The following is a 15,729-nucleotide window of genomic DNA, read 5'->3' as shown; positions in this document are numbered from 1 at the left end:
GTTGTGGCTACTAGGATTCCAGATCCCGCTGCAGATGGCTACATGCATACTTCACCAGCAGGATTCAAGAAGCCATCAGACCCAGCAGTCTCAGAGTCAGTCTCGCCAAAATCCAGGAACGAGGTTGAACCATCAGCATCATCACCCAGTCAGGGCACCTCCATTACCCAGAGGGGTCCAGTCACCCAAATATGAGGTGCATGGCTTCATAAAACTCTTTAAGTTCGGCAGGGGTCTCTCTGACCCAGTGAAATTCAGTGAGATGCGGAGCGGACCCAGACTGAGGCTCTGCGAGTGGAGTGCGGAAGTGGGGCCTAGACTTGTGGCATCGTTCCTGCGCTTCTTCTATTGACTTGGACCGGTGCGGTGAATTAAAAAAACACTTTGACTTCTTGGCCTTCTTGTTTTTATGGGACTTACCTGACAACGACTTCGATCGCAAGGATAACTGATAAGAACTACTTTGAGAGTGGGTTCGGAACCTTCCATGTGCCCGGGATCTGGAGCAGTGCCGAGTCAGCCAATGTCGACTGCCAGGAGCTTCATCTCCCGCTCCCAAATTGTTTCCATATTCATAGTGCCACAGTCGGGACAGGCCCTAGAGTTATGAGCACCAGAAGCAAACCAGTTGGGGATCCAACACAGACATTAGTCTGGTAGGCGCAGCATGGTTAAAACCCACAGTCTTTTAGGGAACACTCTAGGCACAATGGGAGCCAAATGCTCAAAAGAAGACTTCAAAATGTCGAACGTGGTCAAAACATGACTGCGGTAGCTCTTCCGGATCCGCACTATTGGCAGGGAAAGGAAAGAACGGAAGTCAGCCCGCTGGGATTGCTCCTAGATAGGCACCGTGCATGTCACTTCTGTTGCGGACGTTGCTGACTCAGAGCCAATGAATGCCACCTACTGACACACAGAGATACTGCTCAAGATTCTTAAGATCCAGTCTGACACCTGGTAAATATTCTAAGGTGAGGAATCTGTGGCTAGAAGTCTCTATCAGACAGAGTCAATTCTCTATACTGAGCCACACTTACGTAGGTCTCTGAGGCTGGGTGCTTCTTGACCTAGGGCCTAACTAGAGTCATTTCTCCCTACTGGGGCACACTGGTGTAGATCTCTGAAGGTGGGACTCTTCCTGATCTATTGGCTTGATCAGAGTCGATTGTATCTACCAGGCCTTCCTGCTATAGACCTCTGAAGATGCGCTGCCTCCTATCCTTTGAGGCTGATTGAGGTAAATACCCTCCACCGAGTTTGATTTGATTTATGATTTATAATTTATATCGAGTTGCAGTGGCATAGACCTCTGAAGGTGGATGCTTCCTCGTGGATGCTTCCTCGTCTTTTGGCATGCATAAAGTAAGTCGTCTGTGCTGAGCCGCACTGATATAGACCACCGACGTTGGACAGCTTCATGACCTCTGAAGGTGGATGCTTCCTCGTCTTTTGGCATGATTAAAGTAAGTCGTCTTGTCTGAGCCACACTGATATAGACCACCGACGTTGGACAGCTTCATGACCTCTGAAGGTGGATGCTTCCTCGTCTTTTGGCATGATTAAAGTAAGTCGTCTGTGCTGAGCCACACTGATATAGACCACCGACGTTGGACAGCTTCATGACCTCTGAAGGTGGATGCTTCCTCGTCTTTTGGCATGATTAAAGTAAGTCGTCTGTGCTGAGCCAAACTGATATAGACCACCGACGTTGGACAGCTTCATGACCTCTGAAGGTGGATGCTTCCTCGTCTTTTGGCATGATTAAAGTAAGTCGTCTGTGCTGAGCCACACTGATATAGACCATTGACGTTGGACAGCTTCATGACCTCTGAAGTTGGTTAGATACCAACAGCAGTTGCTCGTAGCTGAAGCGTGAAGAAGACCCCTCCTGAGAAGAGGGATCAGTGATAAAGTGTTCACCAGAGTTGTGCTGATTCAGTGGAAAGCTCTATAACTGGTTTGGTCTTTCTTTTTCGTGTGAAAACGCAGCTCCTCGTGGGTAGTGTGACGGCAGGTTACTCAGGAACCTGAGGAAAAGGGAACTACATTATGGGGACAGAAAGGAACCACAAGCAGTACTGTGTGACATCAATCTATAGGAATACAAAGTGCATTGTGATTGTATAGCTGCCGGGGCAAATCAGCCTACCTAGACCAACACTGTCCTCCCGATGCAGGGATATCATTTCTTCACAGTTACAGTCGATGGACCTTTACAGTCAGTGGCTCAAAACCTCACCTTCTGCTTTGTATGTCTTATTTCTAAAAAACAAAGGTACATGGAGATGGTGTGGGTCCCCTGCGCAATACCTGTGTCAGAACCCGAGCCGGGGATACCGAGGTGTGTGAGGTTCCCCTTCGTCCAGCTCTCTGTGTGAGTGCTGCACTCCATACTGTTCAACATTCACACATCAGGGATAGAAGGCTTGCAGCATGGTCCTTCTGCTTAGAAGACAGAAGTGAAGGAAGCACCCAGACAGAACTTTTTGTCATCTTACAGAATTTCGTATAAATCCCTCAGTCCTGGGGACATAGCTAATTTCAAGTGTACAAACCCCTCAGTATTTTGGTACTATGAAAGATTAGTAGCTCAGAGGGTTCCTTTAAAAACCATGTTAATTAAAAGGACATTGTGGCAAAAAGAGATGCCACAAGGCTTGGTATGAACACAGCTGCAGTCTAGGAGTGTGTCATTGTTAAAGGAAAATGTCTACCTTTTGTTTAATTTACCTTTAACTGTTAAATAAATATTGCTTTAGTGAAACATAGATTCAGAATGTTTTTTGATAACCACAAGTCCATCTAAAGGGGTTTATTCTTCTCAGCATGGATTGCTTTGGTATGATGTACCCATCCCCACTATCACATTATGGGCAGCTTTGATCCCATTTTTATACCATATTTCTTCCTTATATATTGACATAAGTTGCAGATTTAATCCATCTCCTCTGTCCTCAGACAAACCGATCCTGGATGAGCTTCTGCCTAAGCATAAAGTGAAGGTGCTTGAGAAATTACCCACCACCGTGCCCCTAAAAGTGACAGCCAACCTTGTGAGTGATGAGGGCTACTGGAAGAGATGCTGCTTGAAGCAGTGGGAGATCTGTGACCTCCCCCATTATGGGGGGAGCTGGAAGAGAATGTTCTTCGAGCGCTACCTGGAGAACCTCATCGAGAACTTCATCCCAGATGTGACGGATCTTGGAATTATTCTAGACGCCATCCCGCTCTGCAAAGACCACGTCAGGAAGCTGGACATCCGGCAGCTGCTGCCGCCTGTAAAGATGAACCACAAGAAGGATGCTGAGGAGGACCTGTCGGAGTCGGAGAGCGACATTGCTATGGACATGCCGTCCATCGACCACTTTGATTTTGGGACTATTGCCAGCGCGCTCTCATTCCTGGAAGAGCTGCATCTGGTCTACGGAGTCAGGGGCTGTGGCATGAACTTCGAATGGAACCTCTTTGAGTTCACCTCTCGGGATTGCTTCTCGCTGGCCAACGCACTCAAAATGTGCAAATCTTTGAAGGTAAATTAGAACAAGTGGATGGCAGTATGTTTGCCACTTTATAGATTTTAAAAAAGCATCATATTTAATTGTTGACTTTATTTGCAAAAACTTGTAAAAATATTATAATGTGTCAACTTTAATATTGTCAGATATTCCTATCGCTAGATGTATCTTCATAGTGTTGCCAATGTTCGATAAAGTGCATCAGACGAGAGCACATTCTATCGCCTCATCAGGCAGTATTCACTCCTACTTACAACACTGTCTACGTACATAAGGTTCCTCAACTTCCCCCACACATTTCCTCAGTCGAGATACTCCTTGGGATGGGCACAAGTGGAGCTGATGTCTAACAAAGTGACAGCCAGGTCCTGGGGCCATGCTCCTGGTGATACCCAACGCTCTCACGGTAATTGCGAGCAAGGTGACTTCACACATGAAAATACAGAACATAGCAGCAGTTACTAGCAGTATATGACCAGCAGCTAGTCCTCATTTTAACCTGAACTCGCCATATGCGGCAGTGCAGGTTCGCATTAAAGGTATTTATACCATTCCCCTGTATCGAACAGTGTTTCCTTAAAGACCCCCACGAACCCCCAGAATAGCCACAGGGATAGTTTCTCTGCACTTTATGAAGTTCAGTAAAGTCCAGTCCATTGTTCCTGAGCAGCTCTGAGACCCAGTGCGTTACTTCTCCTCCGTCACCTCGACGACCATTACTCTAGCGCTTGTACTTCATCTGCTGAAACCTCTTTAAGCGATATTTAATATTAATGTAGCCATGTTGGCTTTATCTCTGGATCCTAATCTTTTTCTCATAACTAATGCCTGATACTGACACTTTTTAGTATGAATTGAATGTCTTTTGTTCCACTTTAAATACAAAATAATAAACACCACCCATAGATGTTTTGCTAATTGTAAACTTAATAAATATATTGCATTTGACTAATTTCAAATTAATTATTAACTGTTCTGCTTCCGAATTCAAAGATGTAATTACCCTTTTAGTAACTTAACATAAATTAAATATTTTAAGGATTCCTTCCCCTAACCTATATGCTCACATCAATTAAAACTCCAACTAAAGTAAAATTGTTAGTTCTACAAATTAAATTAACTCAAATATAAATATGGTTACCCTGGAAATCCTATAACTGACACTACTCATTGTTTAGTATTTATTTTAATAATTAAATTGCTTGAAATTAAATTAGTTTAATTAGATTTTTGAAAACTAGGAATGCCTACCTTAACGTGAATGCTGCCCTAACAAATACCCTAATCTCCTGATGATCAATCTTCTTTTTCTTGTTTATGTAATTAAATATAATTTGTTACGAGGGAGACGCCTGATTAAATGGTTCGCCGCAGCTTTACGAACGCACACGGCGCTGAATTTAGGGATGCTGCGTGAGAAATGGGAGGTAGATCTTGCACGCCCTATGACTGATAAAGAATGGGGGTGGGTGTTACGGGGACCAAGGAGGGTGCCCAGGAACACGCGATTCCGTCAGATACAATTCTTCATCTTGCACAGGGCTTACCACACGCCGGCCGCCATTAACAGATATTTCCATCGCGCGGACGCAGGCTGCCCCCGCTGCATGGCAGCGGATGCAGACCTAATCCACATGGTGTGGGGTTGCCCGGCATTGGGTGCGTATTGGCAGGCGATACAGGAGGCACTCCGCAGGTGCACGGGGCGGGAGCTCCCCTCCGAGTGGGCTGTCTACCTCTTACACCTTTTCCATAGGCCGCCCTCAGCTAAGGTTGCTGCTCGTTTTATAGACCTGGGGATTATAGTGGCTAAGCGACTTCTCACTAAGCGTTGGAAGGCAGACACCGCACCGCATGTGCAGGCATGGCGTAGCTCTTTCTCAGTCTGGGCAAAGGCAGAGGAGGTGGCACTTCGGCGTGAGGAAACACTGGGCCTCAGGAAGACGCCCATTGCGTCACAATGGGGAGAGATGCTACAGGCTCTGCTGCAACCAACTGTGGTAAATCCGGCGGCTGATAGGGGAGACTTGAGAGGACTGCATTAGTGGCTGAGGGGCCGACCAGCCTGGTGGGGCATAACGACGCTGGGCACTGCTGCTCGGACATAGGTGATGAGACGTGGAGGCGCGCAGAGCATGGTGGTCAGGATTTTTTTTTTTTTTTTCGTGGCGTAGGCTGAAGGGGAGGACCCGCTGGGAGGGGGGTTGAGAGGGGAGGGGCACCTGGACGCATGTTGAGAGCTGCTGTAGGTTGTTATTTTGGTTATTGAGCTGTGGAGGAGCAGCTCCCTAGTTGCAAAGTGGGGCTACTGGCCATGTTTGGTTACCTGTTTGATGGAACAAATAGAGAGATCGCATTTAGCAATCAAAATGGCTGACTATAATTACTGCATGTGGCAAGACCTCAAAACACACGCCGCAGAGGTAGTTTAACTTGTCGCCTCAAGCATACCACTTCAAATTACTGCAAGCTGCCTACTTGGAATAAATTGTCATGAGTGTCTGTATCTTCTCAAAAGTTCATACCCTGTGATACGTCTAACTATGCACTATGACACTGTATGATATACTATGTGTTAACAGGTGTACCTTCAATAAACAATAAACAGATTTCTAAATAAATTAAATATAATTTGTTACAAGCAAGTTTAATTATTTTTCTAAAACATATCATATCCTTATCCGAACTCTTCTTTTAATTCTTTAATTCTATTCCTATACCTATTGTAGTAGTGTTAATTTAATGTGCATTACATTTAACTGCCGTACATTAACCTACATTTAAATAAATTAACAGTTATTGGACCAGATGTACGACGTTTTTTTGCCATCGCAGAGGAGCATTTTGCCCTTTTGCGACCGCAAAATACGGTAGCACAATGTACCAACCCTATTTTGCGAGTCGCTAATGCAATAGCGACTCGTAAAATAGGGTTAGCGGCTCGCTATTAGGAAGGGGCGTTTGAAGGGCGTCTCTTCCTAATAGCGACTCTGAACCCTATGTAAGAATGTTTTGCGACCTCTTCAAGAGGGTGGTAAACAATTTGTAAACAATTTGCAAACGGGAAGGGGTCCCCAGGGGACCCCTTCCCCTTTGTAAATGGGTGCGCAATTTATTTTTTAAGAGCAGGCAGTGGTTCCAGGGACCGCTGCCTGCCCTTAAAAAATGAAACAAAAACGTTTCATTTCTTTTTTGTTTTTAAATGCATCTCGTTTTCCTTTAAGGAAAACGGGCTGCATTTAAAAAACAAAAAATGCTGCTTTATTTAAAAGCAGTGCCAGACATGGAGGTCTGCTGATCCCAGCAGGCCACCATCCCTGGGAGTGTCAGCCTTTCCCAATGGGGGAGCAAATTGCGACATCTCATTAATATGCATGAGGCATGGAATTTGCGACCCTATTTGGAATTGCAAACAGTGTCTCTGCAACTGTTGTACATTGATGCTTGCGACTCGCAATTTAATGCAATTTGCTAGTCGCAAACATCAATGGTCTTACATCTGGCCCATTATGTTTACCCTTTTATTTAATGTGTAGTAAAATAATTCGGCACAATATATTGGTAGATGAGGTACTAGTGTTATTGAGGTAATGGGGAAAATTAATTGTGTATCAAGGTAAACCTTCAGAGGTAATATGCAGCAGCACACATGGCCACCTTTTATCCATAACTACCAGTATATAAACTCAAATCACTTCTCTTTATGAGACATCTGCAGAGCTTTACCATAAGCAGTCTAGGTATTTCTGTATCCTTTATAACAATTCAGATGTATTTGAAAATGAGACATTTTATCTGCTGCAAACTCATTCCAAAGCTGTGACATCAATAAGGTCCCTGTTGGACCTTCCAAATGCTCACTCCAAAACTCCTGCACCCTTACACTAGGGCTCCTGAAATATTTTGGGGTATTCACAGATGCTTGTATCCAAGTGATTGGTCTCGAACATATGTGAACATCGAGCGAAGAGCAACCCTAAGACAAACATCCTCTTTACAGGGCGGCTAGCTCTTATCAGTGTTCTTGGCCTCACAGAAGTGACAGAAACCCTGTTTACAGCAAGAGCTGGGGCTATGCAGAAAATGGAAGTACAGGGCCACCGATTGTAAGTCCTTGGACTGCTCATCCACTGTGAGCCCTGTTTACAGCAAGAGCCAGGGCTAGGCAGAAAATGGAAGTACAGGGCCACCGATTGTAAGTCCTTGGACTGCTCATCCACTGTGAGCCCAGTTTACAGCAAGAGCCGGGGCTAGGCAGAAAATGGAAGTACAGGGCCACCGATTGTAAGACCTTGGACTGCTCATCCATTGTGAACCCAGTTTACAGCAAGAGCCGGGGCTAGACAGAAAATGGAAGTACAGGGCCACCGATTGTAAGTCCTTGGACTGCTCATCCACTGTGAACCCTGTTCTGATAGATACATCTGCCAGTGGATTCCTCACCTTGTGAATATCCCCTGTGCCAGCAACATTCGGAAACTTTTGTAGCTCTCCACGCCGACGAGGACTACGTCACAGAAGAACGGCTCCGCACGCGGCTCCGCTGACGTCACTGAATCCATAAGAGGACCTCGTCGGTGTGATGACGTCAGTTCCCTTTTTTCCGCGCCGTCGGCGCTAACGGTTTTCTGGGACTCTCCGTAGCTTTGGCTAGTTACTTTGTGTTTCTGCTGGTGTTTCTACTTTCTTCTTGCCTCTTGTTCAAAGATGTCGACGAAGAAGTCTGGATTCAAGCCGTGTAGAGAGTGTGGTAAGCACATATCCATCACGGATCCACACGAGGATTGTGTCTGGTGCCTGTCGTCGGATCACGATGTCGTGGGATGCTCTTGCTGCCGCAAGATGAATCCAAAGGCCCTAAAGGAAAGAGAAGCTAAGCTATTTATAGCCAGGATTAAAAAAGAGAAGAGAGGTCGAAGACGCTCTAGATCGAGGTCCAGGTCAAGGTCGAAGTCGACGTCGGGTCATGCTTCTAAGTCGAAGAAGCATAAAAAGAAGAAGATGCATGGCTCTCGACGCCGCTCGGATAAGGAGACGGCTCCGAGATCGACTTCGCCTACTCCTCGACGTTGTAAGGACTATGTTTGTCCCTCTCTTGTGTCAAATCCTGCTTCTCCTGTTTGCCTGACTTCGCCTGTGGCTTCTTCGGAGCACTCTCTGGCTCTGGCTCCATCACCGACGCCAAAGCATTCTCCGGCTCCGGTTGAAGAGGTTCCGGCTCCTGATGAGTCTTCGACTCCGCTGGCTCCACTGTCCGGTAATGCCTCAATCTGAGCATTATCCCCCCTTTCCAGGCCCGGGTCAAGACCCATCGCATTATTTAAATGCTATGTATGGCGTCTTTACGAGAGCGATGTACCCCTCTGGAGCACCTTCGGGTCCCATGGGTCCATTGGCCTTTAATCTGGGGGTTCCTCAGGCCTACGCTCAGGCTCCATTTATGCCATGTTTCCCAGCGACGCCATCTTGGCATTTCCCGGTGCCAAGAATGTCGATGCCGCTCCCTTCTTCTCCGGCTCCAGCTCGACCTCGCTCGACTCCGGCTGCTCCTCCGGATCCGTGTTCGACGCTGGCGCTGGCTCCGGCTCCGTCGGAGTCGGTTGCGGCGCCGCCGACGCCGGTCCTGAGGATTAGGTCCAGGCGAGAAGCACAGAGTTTTGGAGGAGCAAAGGTACCAGATGGAAGAGGATGAGCTTCTGGAGTCAGATGACTTGTTTGAGGAATTGAAAGAGGCGAGTGGCCTTGATTTGTCACCGGAATGGGAGATTACTCCTCCAACCGATGCTCCCTCTAAGAATGTGGCTCCTTACCACACGGTCATTAGGAAAGCAGCGGAGCTTTTGGATTTACAGCTGCCAACTGCTGAATTTAAACCTAACATCCTTACTGAGGTCCCGCATTCTCCCTCCACCGTGATAGAGCCTTTACTTCCATTTAATGAGGCCATCACTGAACCAGTCATGGAGGTATGGCGTAAGCCCCTTTCAGCTCCTGCAGTTTCTAAGTCTGTAGCTAAGAGGTACAGGGCGGCTCCAGGAGATCCGGATTTTCTTACTTCCCATCCTTCTCCGGAAAGTCTAGTGGTTCAGGCTGCCTGCTCAAAGAAGTCTTCTGGGGCCTTTCCACAGGTTCCAAGTGACAGGGACTCTAAAAAGCTCGACTAATCGGCCAAGAAAGTGTTCTCCTCGGCGAGTATGGCCTTAAAGTCAACAAATGCCACCTATCTCTTTGGCCGTTATATCCACACTCTCATGGATTCTGCTAAACAGCTGGCTCCTAAGTTATCTGAGGAGGACAGGCAGAACTTTAATGAAGTCCTGTCAGACACTCAGACAGCTGCACGTCAGGTTATCCAGAGTGGCCTGGACACTGCGGACTCTGTTGCCAGGATTATGGGCTCCTCGGTCGCCACAAGGAGGAGTGCTTGGCTAAAATCTTCTGAGTTCTCCCCTGATGTGCAGGCAACGCTTCTGGACCTGCCTTTTGATGGTTCTGGGCTGTTTGGGGAAAAAGGCGGATGCGGCCTTGGAAAGGTTCAAGGACCGCAAAGCCACGGCCAAATCTCTGGGTCTGCATGCACAGCCTAGAGGTTCTTCTTATAGGAGATACAGAGGTTTTGGGAGGTCGTCCTTTCGGACCTACAGGCAGCCTAAGCAACAGCAGCAACAGCACCAGCAAAATACCCTGTATAAGAGCTACAGGGGCAGGATCAGGGGTCGTGCTCGAGGTCGTCAGCACTCCTCCTCCTACTCCTCCTCCTCTTCCTCCCTCCCTCCCACCATTGCAAAGCAGCCCTAGATCCACCATTCTGGATCATGTTGGTCCTGTGGGGGGTCGGCTTACCCATTTTCTACAAGATTGGGAATCGGTCACTACAGACCTTTGGGTTCTAGATCTTGTAGAAAATGGGTATGCTCTTCCCTTTCGGGAATTCCCTCTGAATTACCCTCCTTGCCAAGGTGCTTGCTCAGAGGACCACCTTCTTCTCCTGCAGGAGGAAGTCCTTACATTACTAAAAAAAAGGTGCAATAGAGGTGGTTCCAGAGCAGGAGAGGGGTCAGGGATGCTACTCCCGGTATTTCCTGATTCCGAAGAAGGATGGCAGGCTACGTCCAATCCTGGACCTCAGGATCTTGAACCTTTTTCTGAAGCAGGAGAAGTTCAAGATGCTCACCCTTGCGCAGGTTCTTCAAGCGCTGCAACAGGAGGACTAGATGGTGTTGATCGACTTGGAGGATGCGTATTTCCACATCCCCATCCTGAAGTTGCACAGGAAGTATCTCCGTTTTACGGTAGGGTCGCAACATTATCGGTTTGCGGTCCTTCCGTTTGGTCCTACTACTGCACCTCGAGTCTTCACCAAGGTGATGGCAGTGGTGGCAGCCCATCTCAGAAGATCGGGGATTCCAGTTTTTCCCTATCTGGACGACTGGCTGATCAAAGCGGAGTCGCCAGAGAAGGTGCTTCATCATCTGCAGGTTACAACCCAGCTGTTGTACAAATTGGGTTTCTCGATAAACGTGCCAAATCTCACCTGGTGCCCTCTCAGCGCAACCTGTTCATTGGGGCGGTACTGGACACTACTGTGTGTCGGGCATTCCCACCTCCACAAAGGATTCTCGACATACAGGAAATGATTCCCTTGTTTTACAATGGAGCGGTCGTTCCAGTCCTAAAGGTCCTTCGTCTGCTCGGTCTGTTTGCTTCCTGCATTCTGTTGGTCAACCATGCACGCTGGCACATGAGGGCGCTCCAGTGGTTTAAAATGGAGCGGTCGTTCCAGTCCTAAAGGTCCTTCGTCTGCTCGGTCTGTTTGCTTCCTGCATTCTGTTGGTCAACCATGCACGCTGGCACATGAGGGCAATCCAGTGGTGCCTCGGCAGGCAGTGGTATCAGCACACCGGAGATCTCAGGGAGTCTGTGAGGGTCTCCAGAAAAGCTGCAGCGGATCTGTCTTGGTGGAGCGTGGAGGGCAATCTGTCTCAAGGAAAGCCCTTCCATCTACCTCCATCGGTGGCCACAGTGATAACGGATACATCCACTTTAGGGTGGGGTGCACATCTGGGGGATCTGGAGATCAAGGGTCTTTGGTCTCCAGAAAAAAGGTTACTTCACATCAACCTTTTGGAGTTGCGGGCGTTAAGTTTGGCACTCAAGGCCTTCCTTCCTTCCCTTCGCGGTCAGTCGGTTCAAGTCCTGACGGACAACACTACCGCGATGTGGTATGTCGACAAGCAGGGAGGAGTGGGGTCGCGTTGTCTCTGCAGAGAGGCTCTGCGTCTCTGGTCCTGGGTTCAGGATCATCAGATTTGTCTGATGGCAAATCATGTGGCAGGGGTTCTGAACGTGCGTGCAGACAGTCTCAGTCGGCAATTCTCTGCCGACCACGAGTGGAGGCTCCATCCGGAGGTGGTTCGTCACGTCTTTCGGACGTGGGAAAATCCTCGGGTGGACCTGTTTGCCACTAACGAGAACGCTTACTGCCCGTCATTCTGCAGTCTCCAGTATCCGATGAAGGGAGCTTTGGGGGACGCGTTTCAGTTGAGATGGGACTCACATCTCCTTTACGCGTTTCCTCCCATACCCTTGATTCCTCGGGTTCTGAGGAAGATTCGCCAAGACCGGGCCCAGGTCATATTGATCGCCCCAGATTGGCCAAGAAGGGTGTGGTATACAGATCTTCTCCACCTCTCCTCGTGCCCACCTCTCCTCGTGCCCTCCTCTCCGTCTCCCTCTGAGGGCGGACCTCCTCTCGCAGTCGGAGGGGCAGGTTCTACACCCCCACCTCCAGAGCTTACACCTTCATGCCTGGAGATTGAACGGGGCAACCTGAGTTCTTTTTGTCTCCCACCTGACGTGGTAGACGTAATTTTGTCTGCCAGGCGTCACTCCACCAAGTCTATCTATTCCTATAGGGGCTCTAAATTTGTCCTTTGATGCGGAGAGAAGTCTATTGACCCTTTGAGGGCTCGTTTATCCAACATCCTTCAGTTTGCTCTCTCTCTTGCTCAGCAAGGCTTTGCTGTAGCTACTGTGAAGGGTTATTTATCGGCTTTGTCGGCATTCCTTTGCTTGCCGGATCAGCCGTCTTTGTTTAAATCACCCATTGTATTACGGTTCATTAAGGGCCTGACCAACAAATTTCCGCCCACTCCATTTATTGTGCCTCAATGGGACTTAAATCTTGTCTTAACTTACTTGATGGGTTCTCCCTTTGAGCCCTTACACAAGTGTCCCTTAAGGCTGTTGTCTTTCAAAACAGTTTTTCTCATTGCCATTACCTCGGCAAGGAGGGTAAGTGAGCTTCAAGCTCTGAGTTCGAAACCCCCGTTCTTGACCATTCATACTGAAAGAATGGTACTCAGGACCAGGGCTGCTTTTAAGCCAAAGGTGGTAACTCCTTTCCATCTGGGGCAGTCCATTACCCTTCCTACCTTCTATCTTCCCTCTCACCCTTCCAAGGAGGAGGAGCGGCTTCACCGCGTGGACCCTAAGAGGGCGGTGAGATTTTACCTCGATAGGACTAAAGACTTACGAGTGGATGACCAGCTCTTCGTGGGCTTTGTTGGCTGCAGGAAAGGCAGAGCGGTGCACAAGTGCACCCTTTCCAGATGGATTATCTTGTGCATCAAGATTTGTTACTCTTTGGCCGGTAAGGAACCTCCAGAGGGTATAAGGGCTCATTCTACCAGGGTAAAGTCTTCTACATCTGCCTTATTTAGAGGTGTTCCTGTGGAGGACATTTGTAGAGCGGCAACTTGGGCCTCCCTCCTCACTTTCGCGAAACATTACTGCTTGGATTCCGAGGTGAGGAGGGACGGGCACTTTGCTCGTTCCGTCCTTCAGGACTTTCTGGTAAAGAAGGGTGGACACCCTCCTCCGGGAGTGGGACTGCTGTGGGAATCTTTTCACAAGGTGAGGAATCCACTGGCAGATGTATCCATCAGAAGAACAAGTTACTTACCTTCTGTAACGCTTTTTCTGGTGGATACAGTGTCTGCCTGTGGATTCCTCACTGACCCACCCGCCTCCCCGTTGTCCACCCTTGTATACCTACAAAATGTATTTATTACTGGCAAAGGAAGTGTGTTATTTCTTTTGACTTCCTGCTTTGTTCTTCACACTGTGTGTGTTGGTTTGTGTATTATGTACTGTGTATACTGTATATATATTGTTGTCAGTCCGTCCGCGTGCCTCGAAGGCACGGAAAAAAGGGCGGAACTGATGTCATCACGCCGACGAGGTCCTCTTATGGATCTATTGAAGTCAGCGGAGCTGCATGCGGAGCCGTGCTTCTGTGACGTCGTCCTCGTCCTCGTCGGCGTGGAGAGCTACAAAAGTTTCCGAATGTTGCTGGCGGAGGGGATATTCACAAGGTGAGGAATCCACAAGCAGATACTGTATCCACCAGAAAAAGCGTTACCGAAGTTAAGTAACTTGTTCTTTACAGCAACAGCCAGGACTAGGCAGAAAATGGAAGTACAGGGCCACTGATTGTAAGCCCTTGGACTGCTTATCCACTGTGAACCCTGTTTCCAGCAAGAGCCGGGGCTAGGCAGAGAATGGAAGTACAGGGTCACCGATTGTAAGTCCTTGGACTGCCCATCCACTGTGAACCCAGTTTACAGCAAGAGCCGGGGCTAGGCAGAAAATGGAAGTACAGGGCCACCGATTGTAAGTCCTTGGACTGCTCGTCCACTGTGAACCCTGATTCCAGCAAGAGCCAGTGCTAGTGGGAAAACGTTATGATCTGTCTGGAAATGCAGGGAGGCCGATTGTAAGGGGTTGACTGCCCAACTTCTGTGCACCCTGTTTACAGCAAGAGTCCATTGAGTTAAAACTATGATGTGTCTTGGTGGCCAATTGTAAGGCCTTGGACTGCTGTCCATTGTGGACCCCGTTAACAGCAAGAGTCAAGGCTAGTGAGAAAATGTTATGGTAAGTCTTGAAAGTGAGGGTTGGCAAAGGTATGCTCTTGGACTACACATCTACTGTGAACACTATAAATCAGCAGTCAGGGCTAGTGAGAAAATATTATGACGAGTCAAGTCGAGTCGAAAATACTTTATTCGGCTGATGAGAGTTATAAAAGCACACAGTTCTAACATGTACACACATTTCAATACACAAACTATTTAAAAAAGAAATTTGGTGTATATATAAAATAAATATATAAAATTAATATACATTATTATTTAACATAAAATGTTTTACTTAATTTATTATAAAGTTTAATAAACTTTTTAAATTTTCTGTGCCGTCATCATATGGAGATCTTCATATCTACTGTGCAGTTGCCATACAGTAAATTAATGGGAAAAGTAAAAACGTTTGTATTTACAAAAAAAACCAGTAAAAATATTTTTATGTTAAATATTAATGGAAATTATTTTGTACATGTATGTTAGACTGATTGGCCAATGTAATGACATCACCTTTCATGTCATATTGCTGCTATTGCAGTCCTGGCACGTGTCACTTGTGAGTCCTGGAGTTCAACTACAACATCAAAATAGGTCATGCAAAAATCCATTAATGACTACTCACTCATTACTCGCAATGTCATATGTGCGCCCCTCATCCTTTGACCATCACAGACGGTCCCCACCATTCCAAAGTTGTCCAGAAAAGGATGACTCATTCTTATGTTAATTTCACCTCTGTGGCTTTACGTTTCTTCCCCCTAAACATCTGAGGCAGCCCTATGTGAGCACGGGAGGTCTTCAAATGCAGGCACACAACCCTCCGTGCAGCAGTACCTCCAAAACTCAAGAGAGGCAGCCATCTTCCCAGGTGCGCAGCTAAAGAGAGGCAGCCATCTTCCCAGGTCCGCAGCTAAAGAGAGGCAGCCATCTTCCCAGGTGCACGGCTAAAGAGAGGCAGCCATCTTCCCAGGTGCACAGCTAAAGAGAGGCAGCCATCTTCCCAGGTGCGCAGCTAAAGAGAGGCAGCCATCTTCCCAGGTGTGCAGCTAAAGAGAGGCAGCCATCTTCCCAGGTGCGCAGCTAAAGAGAGGCAGCCATCTTCCCAGGTGCACAGCTAAAGAGAGGCAGCCATCTTCCCAGGTCCGCAGCTAAAGAGAGGCAGCCATCTTCCCAGGTCCGCAGCTAAAGAGAGGCAGCCATCTTCCCAGGTGCACAGCTAAAGAGAGGCAGCCATCTTCCCAGGTGCACAGCACGCGGTTCACTGTCCAGATCGCTCAATGGAAGGG

The 15,729-nt window shown here is 47.8% G+C and overlaps 1 protein-coding gene across 3 annotated transcripts in view; it reads left to right on the top strand.

The window, feature by feature from the left end:
* The window catches only part of DRC5 (dynein regulatory complex subunit 5), a 132,138-nt gene that overhangs the window by 67,445 nt on the left and 48,964 nt on the right, over nt 1–15,729 (top strand). For all 3 annotated transcript variants that reach the window (XR_014962888.1, XM_085610172.1, XM_085610171.1), the window contains exon 3: nt 2,962–3,533. Coding sequence is in view for 2 of the 3 variants with exons in the window: in XM_085610172.1 (XP_085466298.1) it covers nt 2,962–3,533 (572 nt within the window). In the remaining variant the exon portion in view is untranslated. The remainder of the gene's footprint in view (nt 1–2,961; nt 3,534–15,729) is intronic.

The sequence above is a fragment of the Triturus cristatus genome, chromosome 6 (genome assembly GCF_964204655.1).
Source record: "Triturus cristatus chromosome 6, aTriCri1.1, whole genome shotgun sequence".
Classification (NCBI taxonomy): Eukaryota; Metazoa; Chordata; class Amphibia; order Caudata; family Salamandridae; genus Triturus; species Triturus cristatus.
The sequence above is the reverse complement of the archived record's forward strand: the minus strand, read 5'-3'. Positions and strand labels throughout refer to the sequence as shown.